The sequence below is a fragment of the Miniopterus natalensis genome, chromosome X (assembly GCF_054644295.1).
Source record: "Miniopterus natalensis isolate mMinNat1 chromosome X, mMinNat1.hap1, whole genome shotgun sequence".
Taxonomy (NCBI): domain Eukaryota; kingdom Metazoa; phylum Chordata; class Mammalia; order Chiroptera; family Miniopteridae; genus Miniopterus; species Miniopterus natalensis.
The window spans coordinates 77,911,149-77,929,659 of record NC_142103.1 but is presented as its reverse complement, the minus strand read 5'-3'; the positions used below and the strand labels follow the sequence as shown (position 1 = coordinate 77,929,659).

The window sequence follows — 18,511 nt, the reverse complement described above, 5'->3', positions numbered from 1 at the left end:
CAGCAAAAAATCAAGTTCCCAACGCCCCTTGTAGCAAAGGATAGCCATGTGACTCAATTTTAGACTTTAAGGCGGAAGGGGGAAACTTACTGGGATGCTGGGAAACACTTTGTTTTCTGATATGAGAGCCCTTTTCCCTCCCTTCCCTTCCTGCATATCTTGAACATGGTTATGAGAAGCTGTGATATCTGGAACTGAGGCAACCGTCTTGCAACTATGAGTACACAAGTCTAAGAAAGAAAAAAGCCTGTTCTGAAGATGGCAGAATAGAGAGATAAAAAGAGTCTGAGTCCTTTACAACATTCATCAGTCACTGCCTAAACCTGACACTGCCACACCTCTAGAGTTCTTATAATATAAGAACATTAATTTGGCTTAAGCCACTGCTAGTCAGGTATTTTGTTACTTACAGCCAAAAGTATCCTAAGTAGCACAGCTATGAAGTTCAGGACAGAATACAAAAGTGAGCAAGTTAGGTGTTTGATTCTCTGCATAGGCAAAAAGACTCTGAACCCCAAATTAACATTTAGGAATAGCAATGGAATATATGTCATTTCCAAAGTATAATGGCAGCTTCAAGAAATGGCCTGGTCTGAAATAATGTGATTTTAAGGACATTTCAATAATAATGGGAACAAGTAACAGAATCAAAACCATTTTGGAAACTGGTACCATAGATACCTATTTTTTGTCTGCCCAATTCCCCACCACCAACTCCTATCTTTAACTACTTTTTATTTATTTATTTATTTATTTATTTATTTATTTATTTATTTATTTATTTATTTATTTAAACAGTTTTATTGAGGTATAACTTATATATCATAAAGTTCACCCTTTTAAAATATACAGTTCAACAGTTTACTGTAATTACCACATCATGTACTCATCACCATAACCTAATTTTAGAACGCTTCCATCATTCCAAAAAGGTACCCCATACCCATTAGCAATCACTTCCCATTTTTTCCCTTATCCCACACAGGTCTAAGAAACCATTAATATACTTTTTGTGTCTATAGATTTGCTTATTCTGCACATTTTACATAAATGAGATCATGCAATCTGTAGTCTTTTGCATATTGTTTGTAGTATGTTTTTGAGGTTCATCCATGTTGTAGCATGTATCAGTATTTCATTACTTTTCATGGCCAAATAATATTCCATTGTATGGATATAACACATTTTATTGATGGGCACTTAGGTTGCTTCCATCTTTTGGCTATTATGAATAATGCTGTTATGAACATGCATGTAGACTTTTTTGTGGACATTTGTTTATTTTTCTCTTGGGTATATACTTAGGAGTACTGTGTCATTCAGTAACTCTATGTTAAACCTATTGTGGAACTACAGATTGTGCCACAGCAGCAGCACCATTTTACATTCTTATCAGCAACATATGAGTGTTCCAATTTCTACATATCTTTTTTTATGGTTTCTTTTTTTATTGATTTCAGAGAGAAGAAGGGAGAGGTTAGGCCAACACTTGTTATTATCTTTTTTGTTATAGCCATTCTAGTGAGTGTGAAGCAATATCTCATTGTGGTTTTAACTTGCATTTCTTTAATGATGTTGAGTATCTTTTTCATGTGCTTATTGGCTATTTGTACAGTTTCTTTGAAGGAATGTCCATTCAGATCAATTGTCCATTTTTAATTGTATTATTTATATTTTTATTGTTGAGTTTTGAGAGTTCTTCATATATACTGGCTATAAGTCTCTCATCAGATATATACTTTGTAAATATTTTCTCCCATACTATAGGTTGCCTCTTCACTTTTTAAAAAAATTTATCTTTATTGTTGAAAATATTACAGATGTCTCCTTTTTTCTCCATTGAATCCTTCGATCCCGCACGCACTCCCCGTCCCAGGCCTTCATCACACTATTGTCTGTGTTGGTGGGTTATGCATATATGCATATAGATTATTTGGTTAATCTCTCCCCACCCACCCTACCACCCCCACCTTCCCTCTGAGATTGGTCAGTCTGTTCTATGCTTCTACGTCACTGAATCTATTTTGTTCATCAGTTTATTATGTTCTTTAGATTCCAGATACAAGTGAGATCATGTGATATTTGTCTTTCTCTGACTGGCTTATTTCGCTTAGCATAATATTATCTAGGTCCATCCATACTGTCCCAAAGGGTACAAGATCCTTCTTCTTTATAGCTGCATAGTATTCCATGGTGTAAATGTCCCACAGCTTTTTTTAATTCACTCATCTATTGATGGGCACTTGAGCTGTTTCCAGATCTTAGCTATTGTAAATTGTGTTGCTATGAACATATGGGTGCATATATTCTTTCTGATTAGTGTTTCAGGATTCTTAGGATATATTCCTAGAAGTGAGATCTCTGCATCAAAAGGCAGTTCCATTTTTAATTTTTTGAGGAACCTCCATACTGTTTTCCATAGTGGCTGCACCAGTCTGCATTCCCAACAGCAGTGTACTAGGGTTCCCCTTTCTCCACACCCTCACCAGTATGTGTCATTTGTTGATTTGTTGATGGTCCCTTTTCACTTTTTTGATGTTTTTTTTTAAAACACAACTTTGGTTATTTATTGCAGCATTATTTCTAATAGCAAAAAAACTGGAAATAACATAACTATTCATCAAAAGGGGATGGGTCATATAAACTATGATATGTCGACCCAATGGAGTAGTATGTAGCTGTGAATGGAATACACATTCCAGTGGAATGAGGATAGCTCTATATACTTCTATGAAGAGATCTCTAAGATATACTGCTAAAAGGAAAAATGGAAGGTGCAAGAAAATGTACAGAGTGAGTATGCTACCATTTATTTAATAAGAGACAATGTGCCTACATTTAAGAATTTGCTATTTTAAAAAAAAAGATAAATAGCCCAAAATTAAATAAATATGCTTTTTTAAGTTACTTACATATAGAAAGAACATGATTAAAAGGACAGGGATAAAAGTTAGACTTATCTAAGTGCACCTCACTTTGTAAATTTAACTTTGAAAACCACACAAATGTTTTATTTTTACATTACAGTAAAACAAAATTTTTGAAGTTATAAATCAAAAGCAAAATAAAACAAATTAACTTAGCTGGGTATTGAGTTGGTAACTTAACCATACTATCAGTAATCATTTAAATTAAATGAAAACCTAATAATTTGGCTATACATTTCTAGTGGGATATATAAAAATAAAAAAAACAAAACTACATAATGAAAAACTAAACTACCAAGATAGAGACAGACTCATAGATAGAGTGCAGGCAGACAGCTCTGGTGTGTGTTTTCGGGGGGAGGGGACTGAGCACAAAAGAAAAAAGCTAGAGAACTCATGGACATGGACAACAGTATAGCAATTGGTGGGGGAAGGTGGGGAGACAAAGAGGGGACAAATGATGATGATGGAAAAAATAAAATAAAATAATAAAATAGAAATACTCACAGAAAAAAAGAACTACAGAGAACTATTTTCAAAACTCAAATTGTTATAATAATATTATTAATCAAATACTATTATGCGGATAAATATTTTTATTTATGGTATGATGGGATTTATGGCAGGCTGCCCCCAAATAAGCTTGGTGCCCCCAAATATGCCCCCAAACGTGGCATATTGATTATTTTGAATTAAAGTTACTTGAGAAACAGCCAGCACAAGAAGGACACTCTGACCCTCCTCTCTGGTTCCTGTGAAAGCAGAAAAAAATCTCCCATGTTAAAGGAACTCTCTCTGCACTAGAGGTGGAGAGACATCCTTAATACCAGAGATAGTAAATTCAGAGTCCAAAAAAGCTGTCTAAACAAACTCTGTTAAGTTTTTTCTCTAAATAGTACCCAAATCTAAGGTTTTATTTAATCTTGAAAGAATCTTGAAGAATTTTTAATTCTTCACAAATGTATTCTTTGTCCAAAAAGCATAAAAGCTGCCTGCTTGGATAATTTCTTTAGGTCTCATATCTATAAGACCTCCATACGTACAAAATTAAATTTGTTGATTTCCTCCCATTAATCTGTCTTGTGTCCATTTAGTTATTGGACCAGTCAAAAAGAACTAAGAGGGGTTGGAAGAAATTTTCCCCTTCTTGAAAGATAGGATATAGAAGTAAGTAATTATAGTAACATCCTTACGAATCAAGATTTTCAATGTAAATACATAAAAGGTAAGCATAGAATCAAAGACCCGTATAACCCTTAAAATTTTCCATTGCAAATATCAGTTTAGATTCATGTTGTATTTAAATGTATACATATTTTCTAGCCTTGTTTTAAGAGAATGAAAATGCAAGCTACAGACTGGGAGAAAATATTAGGAAACCACATATGCAACAATGGACTTGTATCCAGGTTATACAAAGAACTCTCAAAACTCAACAGTAAAGAAACAAACAAACAACTAAAGACAGGCGAAAGACATAAAGAGACATTTCACCAAAGAGGTAAATGCGCACATGAAAAGATATTCAACATCATTAGCTGCTAGAGAAAATAAAAATTTAAATCAGGATAAGATACTACTACACACCTATCAGAATGGCTAAAATGCCAATTGCTCACAAGAATTTGGAGTAACAGGGACTCTCGTTCAATGCTGGTGGGAATGCAAAACGATACAGCCACTTTGGGAAGACCGTTTTGTGATTTCTTCTAAAGTTAACATACACCTATAGCCAGGTCCAAATTTATATGAAAGTCAAGTATCCTGCCATTCATAGGAAAGCAGTGGCCATTTTGCTGCAGTTTTCAACTTCTTACATGTATAAGCAAAGCTTTCCTTATTTAAAAGGCTTCCAGAGGAAGGCCAGAAATCTCATTTCAGTGTTCTTATCTCAGATATGACCCAGAATTGTGTATATATGTGACAAAATAGAAGCATAGGTTTCATGTTGAACAGGAAATATTTATTCTTTATTTTTAGTTTAAAAAATAATATTCTTATGTAGAATCTAAAGAACTTAATAAACTGATGAACAGAATAGATTCAATGGCATGGAAGCATAGATCAGACTGACGAATGTCAGAGGGATGGAGGAAGGCGGGTGGGTGGAGGGGGAGAGGTTAACCAAAGAATTTATACACATATATGCATAACCCAAGGACACGGACAATGGTGGGAGAGGGACTAGGGAGGGGGATGGGAAGGGGTGGAATGGGTCATTGGGGAGAAAAAAGGGACATTTGTAATATTTTAAACAAAAATAAAAAATAATAACAATTAAAAAATTAAAAATAAAAATAATAATATTCTTAGGAATCGGAAGATGGTGGTGGAGAGGACCTGAATGAGGATGAGAGTGTGAGTGGGTGTGAGTATGGGGGCATCTATCAGTCAGTGTGGGAGCTCCCCAGAGGTTTGGGAGCTCCCCAGAGGTTTGGGAGCTCATGGTGGAAGAGCTGCCAGCTACTGCTGCACTCCTCAGCCAAGCACTTCTCTCTAATTGAGAGTGAAGAGGGTGCCATTTTAAAGGACCCTCAGGGTCCTCCACAGGTGGAGGCTGCAGGGAGCAGCCTTGACCCAATGCCCTGAAGCCATGGACTAGCATGCAGCCCCCGCTGGTGAAAACCCAGCGCTACCCCCACCAGCCTAATGCCCATGACCTGGCCCAGCTGAAATAGCACCTCAACGACTGCACTGCTTCACTGACCCAGCGCACATAGGCTGCCTGCCTGCCTGCCTGCCTGCTAATGTTATGGGGTGTGCCAGGCCTGCCTGCTGTGTCTCCTTGACGGAGTGCGCCTGGCCTGTCTACCTGCCTGTCTGCTGTGCCTCCTTGACCTGGTGCAAATGGCCTATGAGACTCCCTGCCTGCCTGGCTTGCCTCTTTGACACAGAACAAAAGGCTTGCCTGCCTGCCATGCCTCCCTGACATCACCTGCCAGGCATGATTGCCTGTCTTACTGACTCTTTGATGGGGCCCAATAGCCCTGCCTGCCTACCTGGCTTAAAGCCTTGACTTAGTGCGCCCAACCCTGCTATTGCGACCCAATGCCCTCCATACACAAAGGCTGCCATCATGACCTGGCTGCCTGACTTGGTGCCCCAGGCCCACTAAAATGGGGAGACAAAGAAACAACACCCAAATGAAAGAAAAGGAGATATCGCCAGAAAAAGAACTAAATGAAATGAAGGCAAGCAATTTATCAGATAAAGAGTTCAAAGTAATGGTTATAAGGACGCTCAGACAACTTAGTGAGAATAACAACCAACTTAATGAGAAATTCATAAGCTTGAAAAAAGATGTAGAAACCATGAATAAGAATCAATTGGAAACGAAGAATGACATAGCTGAAAGAAAGTATACACTGGAAGGAATCAACAGTAGATTAGAAGCAGCAGAGGACCAAATCAGCAAATTAGAACATAAGGTAGAAAAAGAAACTCAATCAGAGCAGCAATTAGAAAAAAAATTAAAAAGCAGGACAGTTTAAGGGAGCTTTGGGACAATATAAAATGTAACAACATTCACATCATAGGGATACAGAAGGAGAAGAATCTATGCAAGGATTAGAGAACATGTTTGAAGAAATAATGACAAAAAATTCCCTAACTTGGTGAAGGAAAGTCACTCAAGCTCAGGAAACACAGAGTCCTAATCAAGATGAACCCAAAATGACTCACACCTAGACACATCATAATTTAAATGGCAAACATTAAAGATAAAGAATCTTAAAAGCAGCAAGAAAGAGACAGAAAGTTACCTACAAAGGAGCTCCCATTAAACTGTCAGCTTATTTCTCAATAGAAACACTTCAGGCTAGAAGGAAGTGGCATGAAGTATTCAAAGTAATGAAAAGTAAGGGACTGAAACCAAAACTACTCTACCCAATAAGGCTATCATTCAAAATTGAAGGTAAAATAAAAAGCTTCACAGACAAAAAGAAGGCTGAAGGAGTACATTACAACCAAACCAGCATGACAAGAAATGCTAAAAGTGCTGGTGTAAGAAAAAGAAGAAGAAATATAGAGAAAGAGAAGAACACAGACATAAAGAAAGAATGGCAATAAATAAGTACCTATCAATAATAACCTTAAATGTAAATGGCTTAAATGCTCCAATCAAAAGACATAGGGTAGCTGAATGGATAAGAAAACATGACCCATATTTATGCTGTCTACAAGAGACCCAAGGACTCACACAGGATGAAAGTAAAGGGATGGAAAAAAAGTCTCCATGCAAATGGAAATGAAAAAAAAAAAGTCGGAGTAGCAATACTCATATCTGACAAAATAGACTTCAAAATGAAAGCAATACCTAGAGACAATGAAGGTCACTACATAATACTAAAGAGATCAATCCAACAAGAAGATATAACCCTGGCAAACATATATGCACCCAATATAGGAGCACACAAATATATAAAAACTTTTGGAGGACTTAAAGGGAGAAATTCACAGCAATACAGTCATAGTAGGGGACTTTAATACCCCACTGATTACATTGGACAGATATTCTACACAAAAAAATCAACAAGAACACAGCAATCCTAAATGACACACTAGATCACATGGAATTAATTGACATTTATAGAACATTTCATCCCAAAGCTACAGAATATACATTCTTCTCAAGTGTACATAGGACATTCTCAAAGATAGACCACATGTTAGGACACAAAACAAGTCTCTACAAGTTCAAGAAGACTGAAATCATATCAAGCAACTTTTTGGATCACAATGGCATGAAATTAAAAATCAACATTAAAACACTCAAAAACATTCAAACACATGGAGGCTAACTAGCATGTTATTAAACAATAAATGGGTTACCAATAAGATCAAGAAAGAAATAAAAAACTTCCTGGAAACAAATGAAAATGAACACACAACAACCCAAAATCTATGGGACACAATGAAAGCAGTCCTGAGAGGGAAGTTCAAAGCACTATAGGCCTACCTCAAAAAATAAGAAAAATTTCTAATAAACTATCTAACCCACAACTTAAAGACTTAGAAAGAGAACAACAAGAAAAGCCCAGATAAGTAGAAGGAAGGAAATAATAAAGATCAGAGAAGAAATAAATGACATAGAGACCAAAAAAAAAAAATACAAAAGATCAATGAAACCAAGAGTTGGTTCTTTGAAAAGATAAACAAGATTGATGAACCTGTAGCCAGACTCATCAAGAAACAAAGAGAGAAGACTTAAATAAACAAAATCAGCCCGGCCGGGCGTGGCTCAGCGGTTGAGCGTCGACCTGGGATCCAAGCGATCGGGGTTCGATTCCCGGTCAGGGCACACGCCCGAGTTGCGGGCTCGATCAATGACTCTCTCATCATTGATGTTTCTGTCTCTCTCTCTCCCTCTGCTTTCCTCTCTCTGAAATCAATAAAGATATATTTTAAAAAAAAAATCAGAAAGGAAAGAGGTGAAGTAACATCTGACATGACAGAAATAAAAGGATTGAAGAAAATGCTATGAACAACTATACGCCACCAAATGAAAAACCTCAATGAAATGGACAAATTCCTAGAAAATACAACCATGCAAAACTCAATCAGGAAGAGTCAGAAAACCTGAATAGGCTGATATGTACTGATGAAGTCGAAGCAGTAATCAAAAAATTGCCAGGGCACAAAAGCCCTGGTTCAAATGGCTTCACAGCGGAGTTCTACCAAACATTCAAAGAACAACACCTATCCTCCTCAAACAATTCCAAAAAATCCAAGAGGAAGGAATACTTCCAAGCTCTTTTTATGAGGCCAGCATTAGCCTAAATCTAAAACCAGATAAAGATACTACAAAGAAAGAAAATTATAGTCCAGTATCCCTGATGAACATAGATGCTAAAATCCTCAACAGAATATTAGCAAATCAAATCCAGCAATATATTAAAAAGATCATGTACCATGACCAAGTGAGATTTATTCCAGTGATCCAAGGCTGGTACAATATTTACAACTCAATAAATGTGATGCAATTGGTTGATTCAAAGAACAACAACATCAATTTTTTGATTACTGCTTCGACCTCATCAGTACATATCAGCCTATTCAGGTTTTCTGACTCTTCCTGATTGAGTTTTGCATGGTTGTATTTTCTAGGAATTTGTCCATTTCATTGAGGTTTTTCATTTGGTGGCGTATAGTTGTTCATAGCATTTTCTTCAATCCTTTTCAAACCAATTGAAAGACAAAAACCACATGATCATATCAATAGACACAGAAAAAGGATTTGACAAAATTCAACACCCATTTTTTATAAAAAAGCTCAGGAAAGTGGAAACAGAGGGATCATACCTCAACATAATAAACGCCATATATGACAAACCTACAGCCAACATCATACTCAATAGCAAAACTATAAGCATTTCCCTTAAGAACAGGAACAAGACAGGAGTGTCCACTTTCACCACTTATTCAGCATAGTACTGGAAGTCCTAGACACAGCAATCAGACAAGAAGAAAAGATAAAAGGCATTCAAATTGGAAAAGAGGAAGTAAAACTGTCATTATTTGCAGATGACATGATATTATACATAGAAAATCCTAAAGACGCCACCAAAAAACTACTAGATTAAATAAATCGATTTGGCAATGTAGCAGGATACAAAACACCTAGAAATTAATGGAACTTTTATACACCAATAGTGAACTCACAGAAAGAAAACTCAAAAATCAATCCCATTTACCACTGCAACAAAAAAATTAAGATATTTAGGAATAAACCTAACCAAAGAGGTAAAAAACCTGTAACCGAAAAACTACAGGATGTTGTAAAAAGAGATAGAGGAAGATATAAACAAGTGGAAGAATATGCCATGTTCATGGATTGGAAGAATTAACATCATTAAAATGTCCATAGTACCCAAAGCAATCTATAAATTCAATGCAATCCCTACTAAGAAAAAAAAGGCATATTTAACAGACCTAGAATAAGCACTCCAAAAATTTATATGGAACCAAAAAAAGACCCCAAATAGCCATGGCAATCTTGAGAAAAAAAGAACAAAGTTGGAGGAATCACAATACCAGATATCAAGTTATATTACAAAGCCACTGTTATCAAAACAGACTGGTACTAGCACAAGAACAGACATATAGATCAATGGAACAGAACAGAGACCCCAGAAATCGACCTACCCTTTATGGTCAATTAATATTTGACAAAAGAGGCAAGAGCATACAATGGAGTAAAGAGAGTCTCTTCAATAAATGGTGTTTAGAAAATTGGACAGGTACATGCAAAAAAATGAAGCTAGACCACAAACTCACATCATACACAAGAATAAACTCAAAATAGATAAAAGACTTAAATGTAAGTCGTGACACCATAAATATCCTAGAAGAAAACATAGGCAACAAAATCTCAGACATCTCTCATAGCAATATGTTTGCCGATACATCTCCTAGGGCAAGTTAAACAAAGGAGAAAATAAACAAGTGGGACTACATCAAACTAAAAAGCTTCTGCACAGCAAATGAAAACATCAACAAAATGATAAGGGCGCCCACTGTATGGGAGAACATATTTGCCAATGATACATGTGATAAAGGGTTAATATCGAAAATGCATAAGGAACTCATACAACTTAACAAAAAGAAAAATAATTCAATTAAAATTGGGCAAAGGATCTAAATAGACACTTCTCTAAAATAGCAATACAGATGGCCAACAGACATATGAAAAAATTCTCAATGTCACTAATAATCAGAGAGATGCAAATTAAAACTATAAGACATCACCTCACACCTGTCTGAATGGCTGCCATCAACAAATCATCAAATGACAAGTGATGGCGATGATGTGGAGAAAAGGGAACCCTAGTACACTGCTGGGGGGAATGCAGACTGGTGCAACCACTATGGAAAAAAGTATAGAGGTTCCTCAAAAAATTAAAAATGGAACTGCCATTTGACCCAGTGATCCCACTTCTAGGAATATATCCTAAGAAACCTGAAACACCAATCAGAAAAAATATATGCACCCCTATGTTCATAGCAGGTCAATTTACAATAGCTGCAAGTGCCCATCAGTAGATGAGTGGATCAGAAAGCTGTGGGACATTTACACCATGGAATGCTATGCAGCTGTAAAAAAAAAAAAAAAAAAAAAAAGGAGCTTTTATCCTTTGGGACAGCATAGATGGAACTGGAGAGTATTATGCTAAGCAAAATAAGCCAGTCAGAGAAAGACAAGTATCACATGATCTCACTCATATGTGGCATCTAACGAACAAAATAAACTGATGAACAAAATAGATCCAGAGACATTGAAGCATGGAACAGACTCAAATTTCAGAGGGAAGGTGAGGGGTGGGGGAGTAGTGGGGGGAGAGATTAATCAAAGAACTTATATTTATATACTCATAACACATGGACACAGACCATAGTGTGGAGAAGGCCTTGGGGGTTGGGGGGATTGGGGTGGATGCTGCATATCTATAATACTTTCAACAATAAATGTTTTAAAATAATATTCTTGTATATAGAGAGGCTTTAAAGAGGTCAAGATTACAATTATTTTGTAACTGCCTATATTTCATGTCAATCAGTAAAAAAACTTAATTTTTAAGTCTCATATAAAATTGTGTCTTACGCTCTATTTTTATTCATGTTACTTTGTCATTTGGTTTTAATAGCCCTATTTATTTAACATTGCCAATATATTTTCATGTTGTAAGCAGCATTAATTAAAATGAATTTACAACCTTTATTTAAATTAAATCAACTGAGCGTAATTTTTGTAAAACTAAATCCCATCTTGGGTTAAAACAGTTATTTAACAGAAATGTATTGTGCTGCCTTAAGAATTTTATAAATGTATAAAAAGAAAAGAAAGGTAAGCTAAGCTTAACTACTTGTTTCTCAAGAAAAGCCAGCTAGTCTGGCCTGAGTGGCTGTTGGTTGGAGCATTGAACCATGCACCAAAAGGTTGTCAGTTTCATTCCCTGTCAATACACAGGCCTGTGTTGCAGGTTCAATCCCTGGTTGGGGCATGTATCAAAGGCCACAGATTAATGATTATCTCTCTCTCTCTCCTTTCCTTTCTTTCTAAAAATCAATACAAATATTTTTTTAAAAAAAGAAAAACCTGGCTAAAAATCACTTTTAGTTTTAAATAGGGGTAAAAACGACTCTTATTCATATAATACACCACATCTCATACCTAACAGCACCCTCTATAGTAGAAACTATGAGAGGATTCTTAGGCCTATTCCAGTAAGGGAAAAAGGGGGGAAAAATCAAGTAGGAAATTTTACCATTAGAAAAAAACACCCTGAAGTTTCCTCTACTACACTCCCACTTGCATTAGAGTTGATATCCATTGTGGCAAAGGGAAACCACACAGAGTAGGTGAATAAGTCAGCCAAAATCAACAAATCCACAGAAAACTATTACTCTTTACTCAAAAGAGATATTCTTATTGGATCATTACACCTACAACTCCTGAATGGTACTAATGTACCATGGGCCGTAGAAATCATTTTTACACACAAGTTCTCCAAGACCTGAAAATCATTTCAAAGTTTCCTTTGGGGTAAAAAGATTGAGATGTGTAGCGATAAAAATGTCTTGGAAATAGAGCTGATAGTTGCAAAATACTGTGAATGTACTAAATGCCACTGAATTGTACACTTTTAAATGGTTAATGGTTAATTGGATCTGTTGAGGCTTCCTAAAGGGTGAGAGCCACATCTGGTCTTTAAGGAAGTTGAAGATCGGAATTTAAAACAGAAGAGAGAATTGGTGAGATGGCTCTAATGAGAATGGTTTTCAAACTGACTACAACCACAATAAGAAATAGATTTTAGTGCAACCCAGTTCACATACACACATATGAAAGAAACAAAGTTTGTGAAACAGTACTTAGCCTTCCAAGCATAACACAGTCTGATTTTTTTATCCTATTCTACTCTCAAAGTTTGTCATGATTCTTTAAATTGCTCTGGCAAAGTAAGTGGCAAACTCTAATGGCCTCCGCTGTCAGGTTTAAGGTGCTTGGACCTAATGCAGTTATTTTAAGGCAATGGAACTGACCACTAAGAACATAACCAGCAATCTGTAGGCAGAATTATAGATTGGAAAAACCTTCCACCTTGTAAATAACGTGATTTTTTATGATATTCATCATTGAGCTAAATTTAAATTGGCTTATCTAACATCATATAATGAAGTCAATATGTGTACTATATATTACTCATAGTGCTTTTCTCTTTCAGTTGTTTATCATTTAAATTGCTGGTAAATTTTCCAGAGAGCATTTTCCCCTATATATTAATATGTAGGCTTGTAACAGTGTAAATAAAAATAAATTTCAAGGTATTGCCTGTACCTTTTTGTAAGAGAGACAGAGATTCTGAATTTGTTTTATTTTACTGTTGTAAATTCAAACAATTTTTTTTCTTCTTAAGGAAACAGTTGCGTCACTATAAATTAGGGTTTACAATAAACCCTCTAAAGATGGTGGAAAGGTAGCTTCATAAAAAGCAGAAAGTGTTCTCCTCATTATTCATCAGAGGCTTTCAAAGATCAGCTGTACAACCATCTGTCCAAAATACCGGAGAAAAGATTGTCAGCTTTGACTAGAAATGTCCCTTTTAACTTTAATATCCTATGATTTTTGACAATATGCCTGAGATTCTCTCAGGTCAATACAAATCCAGCATGGAAATTGTTGGAAAAAGATACTGTGTCTGGAATTTAGTTGGGATCTTTCCCAAAGGTTTTCAATTAATTCATATAAAATTTAATGTCATCAGTGGTACAAATGCTTATATTTTAGAAAGGACAATACTTCTTGTATTTCAGAGATAGAAGTATAGGTTGCACATAAGCTAACCGTGGACAGAAACCAGCAGCTAATGAAGGGGGGAAACAAGCTCCTTTTTAATTTCTGAGAAAAAGCAATAAAAGTTAGCTTGTGCTATAATTTTAAACCCAACAGTCAGTAATTATACTATCTGCAGGAGGCCAAGGTTTTTCATTTGATAATTTAATTCAGCAAGCAAGGCTCTGTAATTGAGGCGGGAGAGAGAGAGGAGTGATAAAAAGGCCAGATTTGGCTTTACTGGCTTTCTGACAAGCCTATGCCAGAGGACATTCAATCTTTTAACCAGGTACAAGTTTTTAAAATATTAATTTTGTAGCAACAAACATCACATTTAGTCCCAAGACAAGTGCAACATTTTTTTAATGCAGCCATGTGATGGGCACATACTAGGATATTCAATATATAAATACTGACTGGTTGAATGACCACCCAAGGTATCTAATAAGTACACTGTCATTCCCTAGTTCATCCTCCTCCGCCCTCCCCTTTCCCCTCTCCCTCATCTCTCCCCCTCCCCCTCTCCCTCTCTCTCTGTCTCCTGTGTGTTCAACTACTGATCTAAGGCATAAAGTAAATAATTTTTTAAATACACTCAGGAGTCCAGAAACAGACCCAAACATATTTAGATATCTGATTTATGACAAACGAAGCTCTGCAGAGAAGTAGAGAGTGGCCTTTCAAAAATGTGTTGAAGACAGGACAACAGGCCCAAAATGAAGTCACTCATGCTAAGCCCCAGGTCACCAAACTGAAATTTAATTACATTTTTGGCTCTCACAAAAATAGAATCTTGAACCAGCCAATCATGAATTTCCTGATCAGCATTAAAATAATCTGCCTGATAAACCCATGACATCCCCTATTAGGAAATTAACCTTGCAATAACCAATCCGTTTTTTTCCTAGTACAACTTCCTGGTTCCTGCTCCCTTCTGCCTACATAAATATCTTGCCTTGTATAGCTCTTCAGAGCTCCTTTCTATCTGCTAGATATTGGATGCTGCCCCATTCTTGAATCACTGAATAAAACCAACAAGATCTTTAAAATATACTCAGTTGAATTTTGTTCTTTAACAAATGGTTCTGTGTCAACTGAATATCCATGAGAAAAAATACAACCTGACCCCTACCTCTTTTCATACACACACACACACACATTTATTCTGGCTAGATTATAGATCTAAACATGAATGGTAAAAACAACAAGATTTCCAGAAATAACACAGGAAAATATCATCATGACCTTGGTGTAAAGGACTGTTTCTTAAATAGGAAACAAAAAGCACTAAAACTAAAGGAAAAATTATTCATTAAAAACACCATCAAGATGGACCTAGAAAGTATTATGCTAAGTGAAATAAGTCAATCAGAGAAAGACAAATACCATATGATTTTCCTTATATGTGGAATTAAAAAAAAAAAAAAAGTAAACGAACAAACAAAAGAGAAACAGACTCATAGACACAGAGAACAGACTGATGGTTGCCAGAGGAGAGGGAGTTTGGAGGACTGTGTAAAAAAAGGTGAAGGGACTGAGAAGTACAGATTGGTAGTTACAAAACAGTCATGGGGACATAAAGTACAGCATAGGGAATATAGTTAATAATATTATAATAACTACGTGTGGTGCCAGGTAGGTACTGGAAATATCAGGCAAAACACTTTGTAAAGTACATGATTGTGTAACCACTATGCTGTACACCTGAAACTAATACAAAATAATATTGAATGTAAACTGTAATTGAAACATAAAATTAAAATTCAAAAAATAAACAAGCACTCTTATAAACAACAACAAAAAACACCATCAAGAGAATGAAAAGGCCAAGCACAGGCTAGAAGATACTTGCAACACAATATAGCTGACAAATTAGTCATATCCAAAACCTATATACAACTTCTACAAATCACTAAGAAAAAGGTAGGCAACACAGCAGAAAGTTAGCGACAAGACAAACAGATACTACACAAAAGAGAATATACAAATGACTGATAAATGTGTAAATCCAGATTAAAACTACAGAGTTGCACTACATCCACTGATCAAAATACCTAAAATTTACAAGACTAACGTTATCAAGTGTTAGAAAGAATATGGAGCAACAGGGAAATAAAATGGTGGTGTGCATTTAAATTGGTGTAATTATTTTTACAGCATGTACTAAAGCCAAACATATGAATACCATATGATCTAGCAATTATATCATGAGACATAAACAAGAATAGTCACAGAAAACTATTGTTAATAACCCCAAACAAACCAAATCTCTCTCAAGATTAAATGTGTATACAAATGATGTCATACTAATGCAATGGAATACTATAGAGCAATAAAATGTACAAACTACAAATACAGACAACCACATGAACAAATCTCACAAACATAATGTTGAGCTAAAAAAATCAGTCATAAAAGAATAAACACTGGACATTTCCACTGACACAAAATTCAAAAGCAAGCAAAACCTAACTATAGTGATAGCAGCCAGGATAGTGGTTACCTATGGAAAGCAGGGAAGGTCTGGAAATGCTAGGGTTGCCACATAAAACACAAGATGCTCGATTAGATTTGATTTTCAGATAAACAACAAATAGTGTTTTAGTATAAGTCCCATGCAATATTTGGGATATGTGTTTTTATTTGCTGAATTTGGCAACTTCAGTCAAGGGGATGCTTTTGGAGTGCTGGTAATATTTTTATTTCTTGATATTCATTTGGTGATCATCCACTGTGCATTTTTCTATGTGTTATACTTCACAATAAAAAAAAAAGTTTTTTAAAAAAAGAAAAAGTACACTCAGTACAGCCTTGCATATTTTTAAATATCTCATCCAACCACTGTTTTTCCTTCCCACTCTTAATCACTGCATGTGAGAGCTATGGTACTTGCACAGGAGGTAGGCATCGGTAATCTGAAGTGTTGCTGGGCCCAAAGCTGTGGGCTCTACTTTCAATTTTTATTACAATTACTTTTACACAGCATGCTTCTTTACTTCTGGAATCTTTTTCTATGTGCTGCCTCTTGGGGGGTCTTTCTTATTTGTGCTGCCAGCTTAATCTTACCAAAGGGCAATGCTAGGCTGGAAGACCAGCCTCTTACCGGTCAGCCAAGAAATATACAAACCAGTGTTCAAGAAGCAAGCTGGACAGGTCAGCCCTCCTGTAGGAGTCAGAATGCAGTGGGCCGAAGCTACAAAGAAACCTTGTACATGAGGGCCCACAACTTAGATACAGACATTGTTCAGAACCCATAAAATCCAATGCTTTAGTCCGCCACCTGCTTTCTAAACTTACCAGAGCTTTACACAAAATACCTTGAATGGCTCCACCTAGTTCCCTCCCATTGGTATGTTACTTACCTTCTTCCTAGAAACACAACTGGAAAACCCAAGAGTAAAAAAAAAAAATAGTAGTTAACCAATGAGAACAAAAGCCTGAATCATTTTTCTGCTGATATAAGATGCTATTTATTGGCGAAAGTCCTTTCATATTCAGGGATTTTTATATTGTGTTGTTTTGCTTTATACCTTCATCTTGTTTTGAAGAGACCCCTCCCAATTCTAAAGAAAGAAAAAAACCCTTCCAAGTTTGGGTGTGTCTCTCTATAAAGGAACCCTTAACCTATCTGCCCCCTACCAGCCTTGAGAGTGCCAGGTTTCTTCAATTTACTAACAGAAACTGTATTTATCTCTTTCACACAGAGCTGTGGGAACAGGCTGGGTGGAAGACACCCAGCTTCATCACTGAGACTGTGTAACTCTGGCCAGTGCCTCAGTTTTCCTCAACTGTAAAATGGGAACAAAAATAGTACTTAATACAAAGAAATGTTGGGAACATCAAGTGCCGTGTAAGGCGATTAAAGCACAACGCCTCTCTTGTCTTAAACGTTCATAGATGATTGTTATCATTACCATCTACCACCCTTAAGGGTCCTCCCACCTCTAAGCTCTACTTAGGCATCTAATTTAACAAAAGCACCCATTTGTAGTTGGAGGAATGGGGAACGGGAAGCAGAGAGTAAGGACCAGCCTATAAAGTTTGGTCCAAGTTGAGCACAATTCGCAGAAAGCTAGGTGGCGGCAGGAGGTCTTCTACGGGGTTTGGGGAGGTGGCCAAGTCTAGGACCCCAGACCCCAACCGCGACGTCTGACCTAGGGCGCCTTTACTACTCACTTTGCGGTGGAAGCCGTAGCCTGGCAGCAGCGGTAGGGCCATGGCTCTGAGTGTCTGAGGGTCAAGGGTCCGAGAGGAATGGGGTCAGCAGGTAGCGGCCGCCTCGCGGCCGCTTTGTTTCACAACCCCCGCCCCACCACCACGTTACCTAGAGACGGGAGGTGGCGTCACGGAAGAGGGTGGGGCTGCAGCGGGCCGGGGGTTCTGGGCGGGACCGGGGGAGGGGCGGGACCTGGGCGGGGCGAGGCGGAAAACTCCGCAGCCGCACCACCCCCCCGATACTCGCTTCCTCCTCCGCGCGCCCCCCGCCCGCTCTCCCGGTGCCGGTCTCCCGAGGCTTTTACGTCCTTTTGCTTTATGCTCGGGGGAAGACGTACAATCACATCGTTCCCGACCCGCCCCTTTCTGGTTTAACCCCTTTATAGAGCGCAAAGCTTTTCATGGACTTCAGCTCCTCGGAATGTTGCCGCGACATTTTTTGCCATTTGGTCATTAAATTAGTTGAAATACACAGGAAAGTGCAGAAAATAACATGATACTTGTGTGGTCACAGAAATGTAACACCAGTAAATGTTAC

General features: G+C 37.0%; 1 protein-coding gene across 1 annotated transcript in view; it reads right to left on the bottom strand.

Moving 5' to 3' along the window:
* Positions 1-18,049, bottom strand: part of EFHC2 (EF-hand domain containing 2) — a 194,393-nt gene extending 176,344 nt beyond the window's left edge. The window contains exon 1 of the mRNA XM_016218528.2: positions 17,935-18,049. Coding sequence (XP_016074014.1) covers positions 17,935-17,976 — 42 coding nt within the window. The 5' untranslated portion in view covers positions 17,977-18,049. The remainder of the gene's footprint in view (positions 1-17,934) is intronic.
* Between the last annotated feature and the right edge of the window lie 462 nt (positions 18,050-18,511).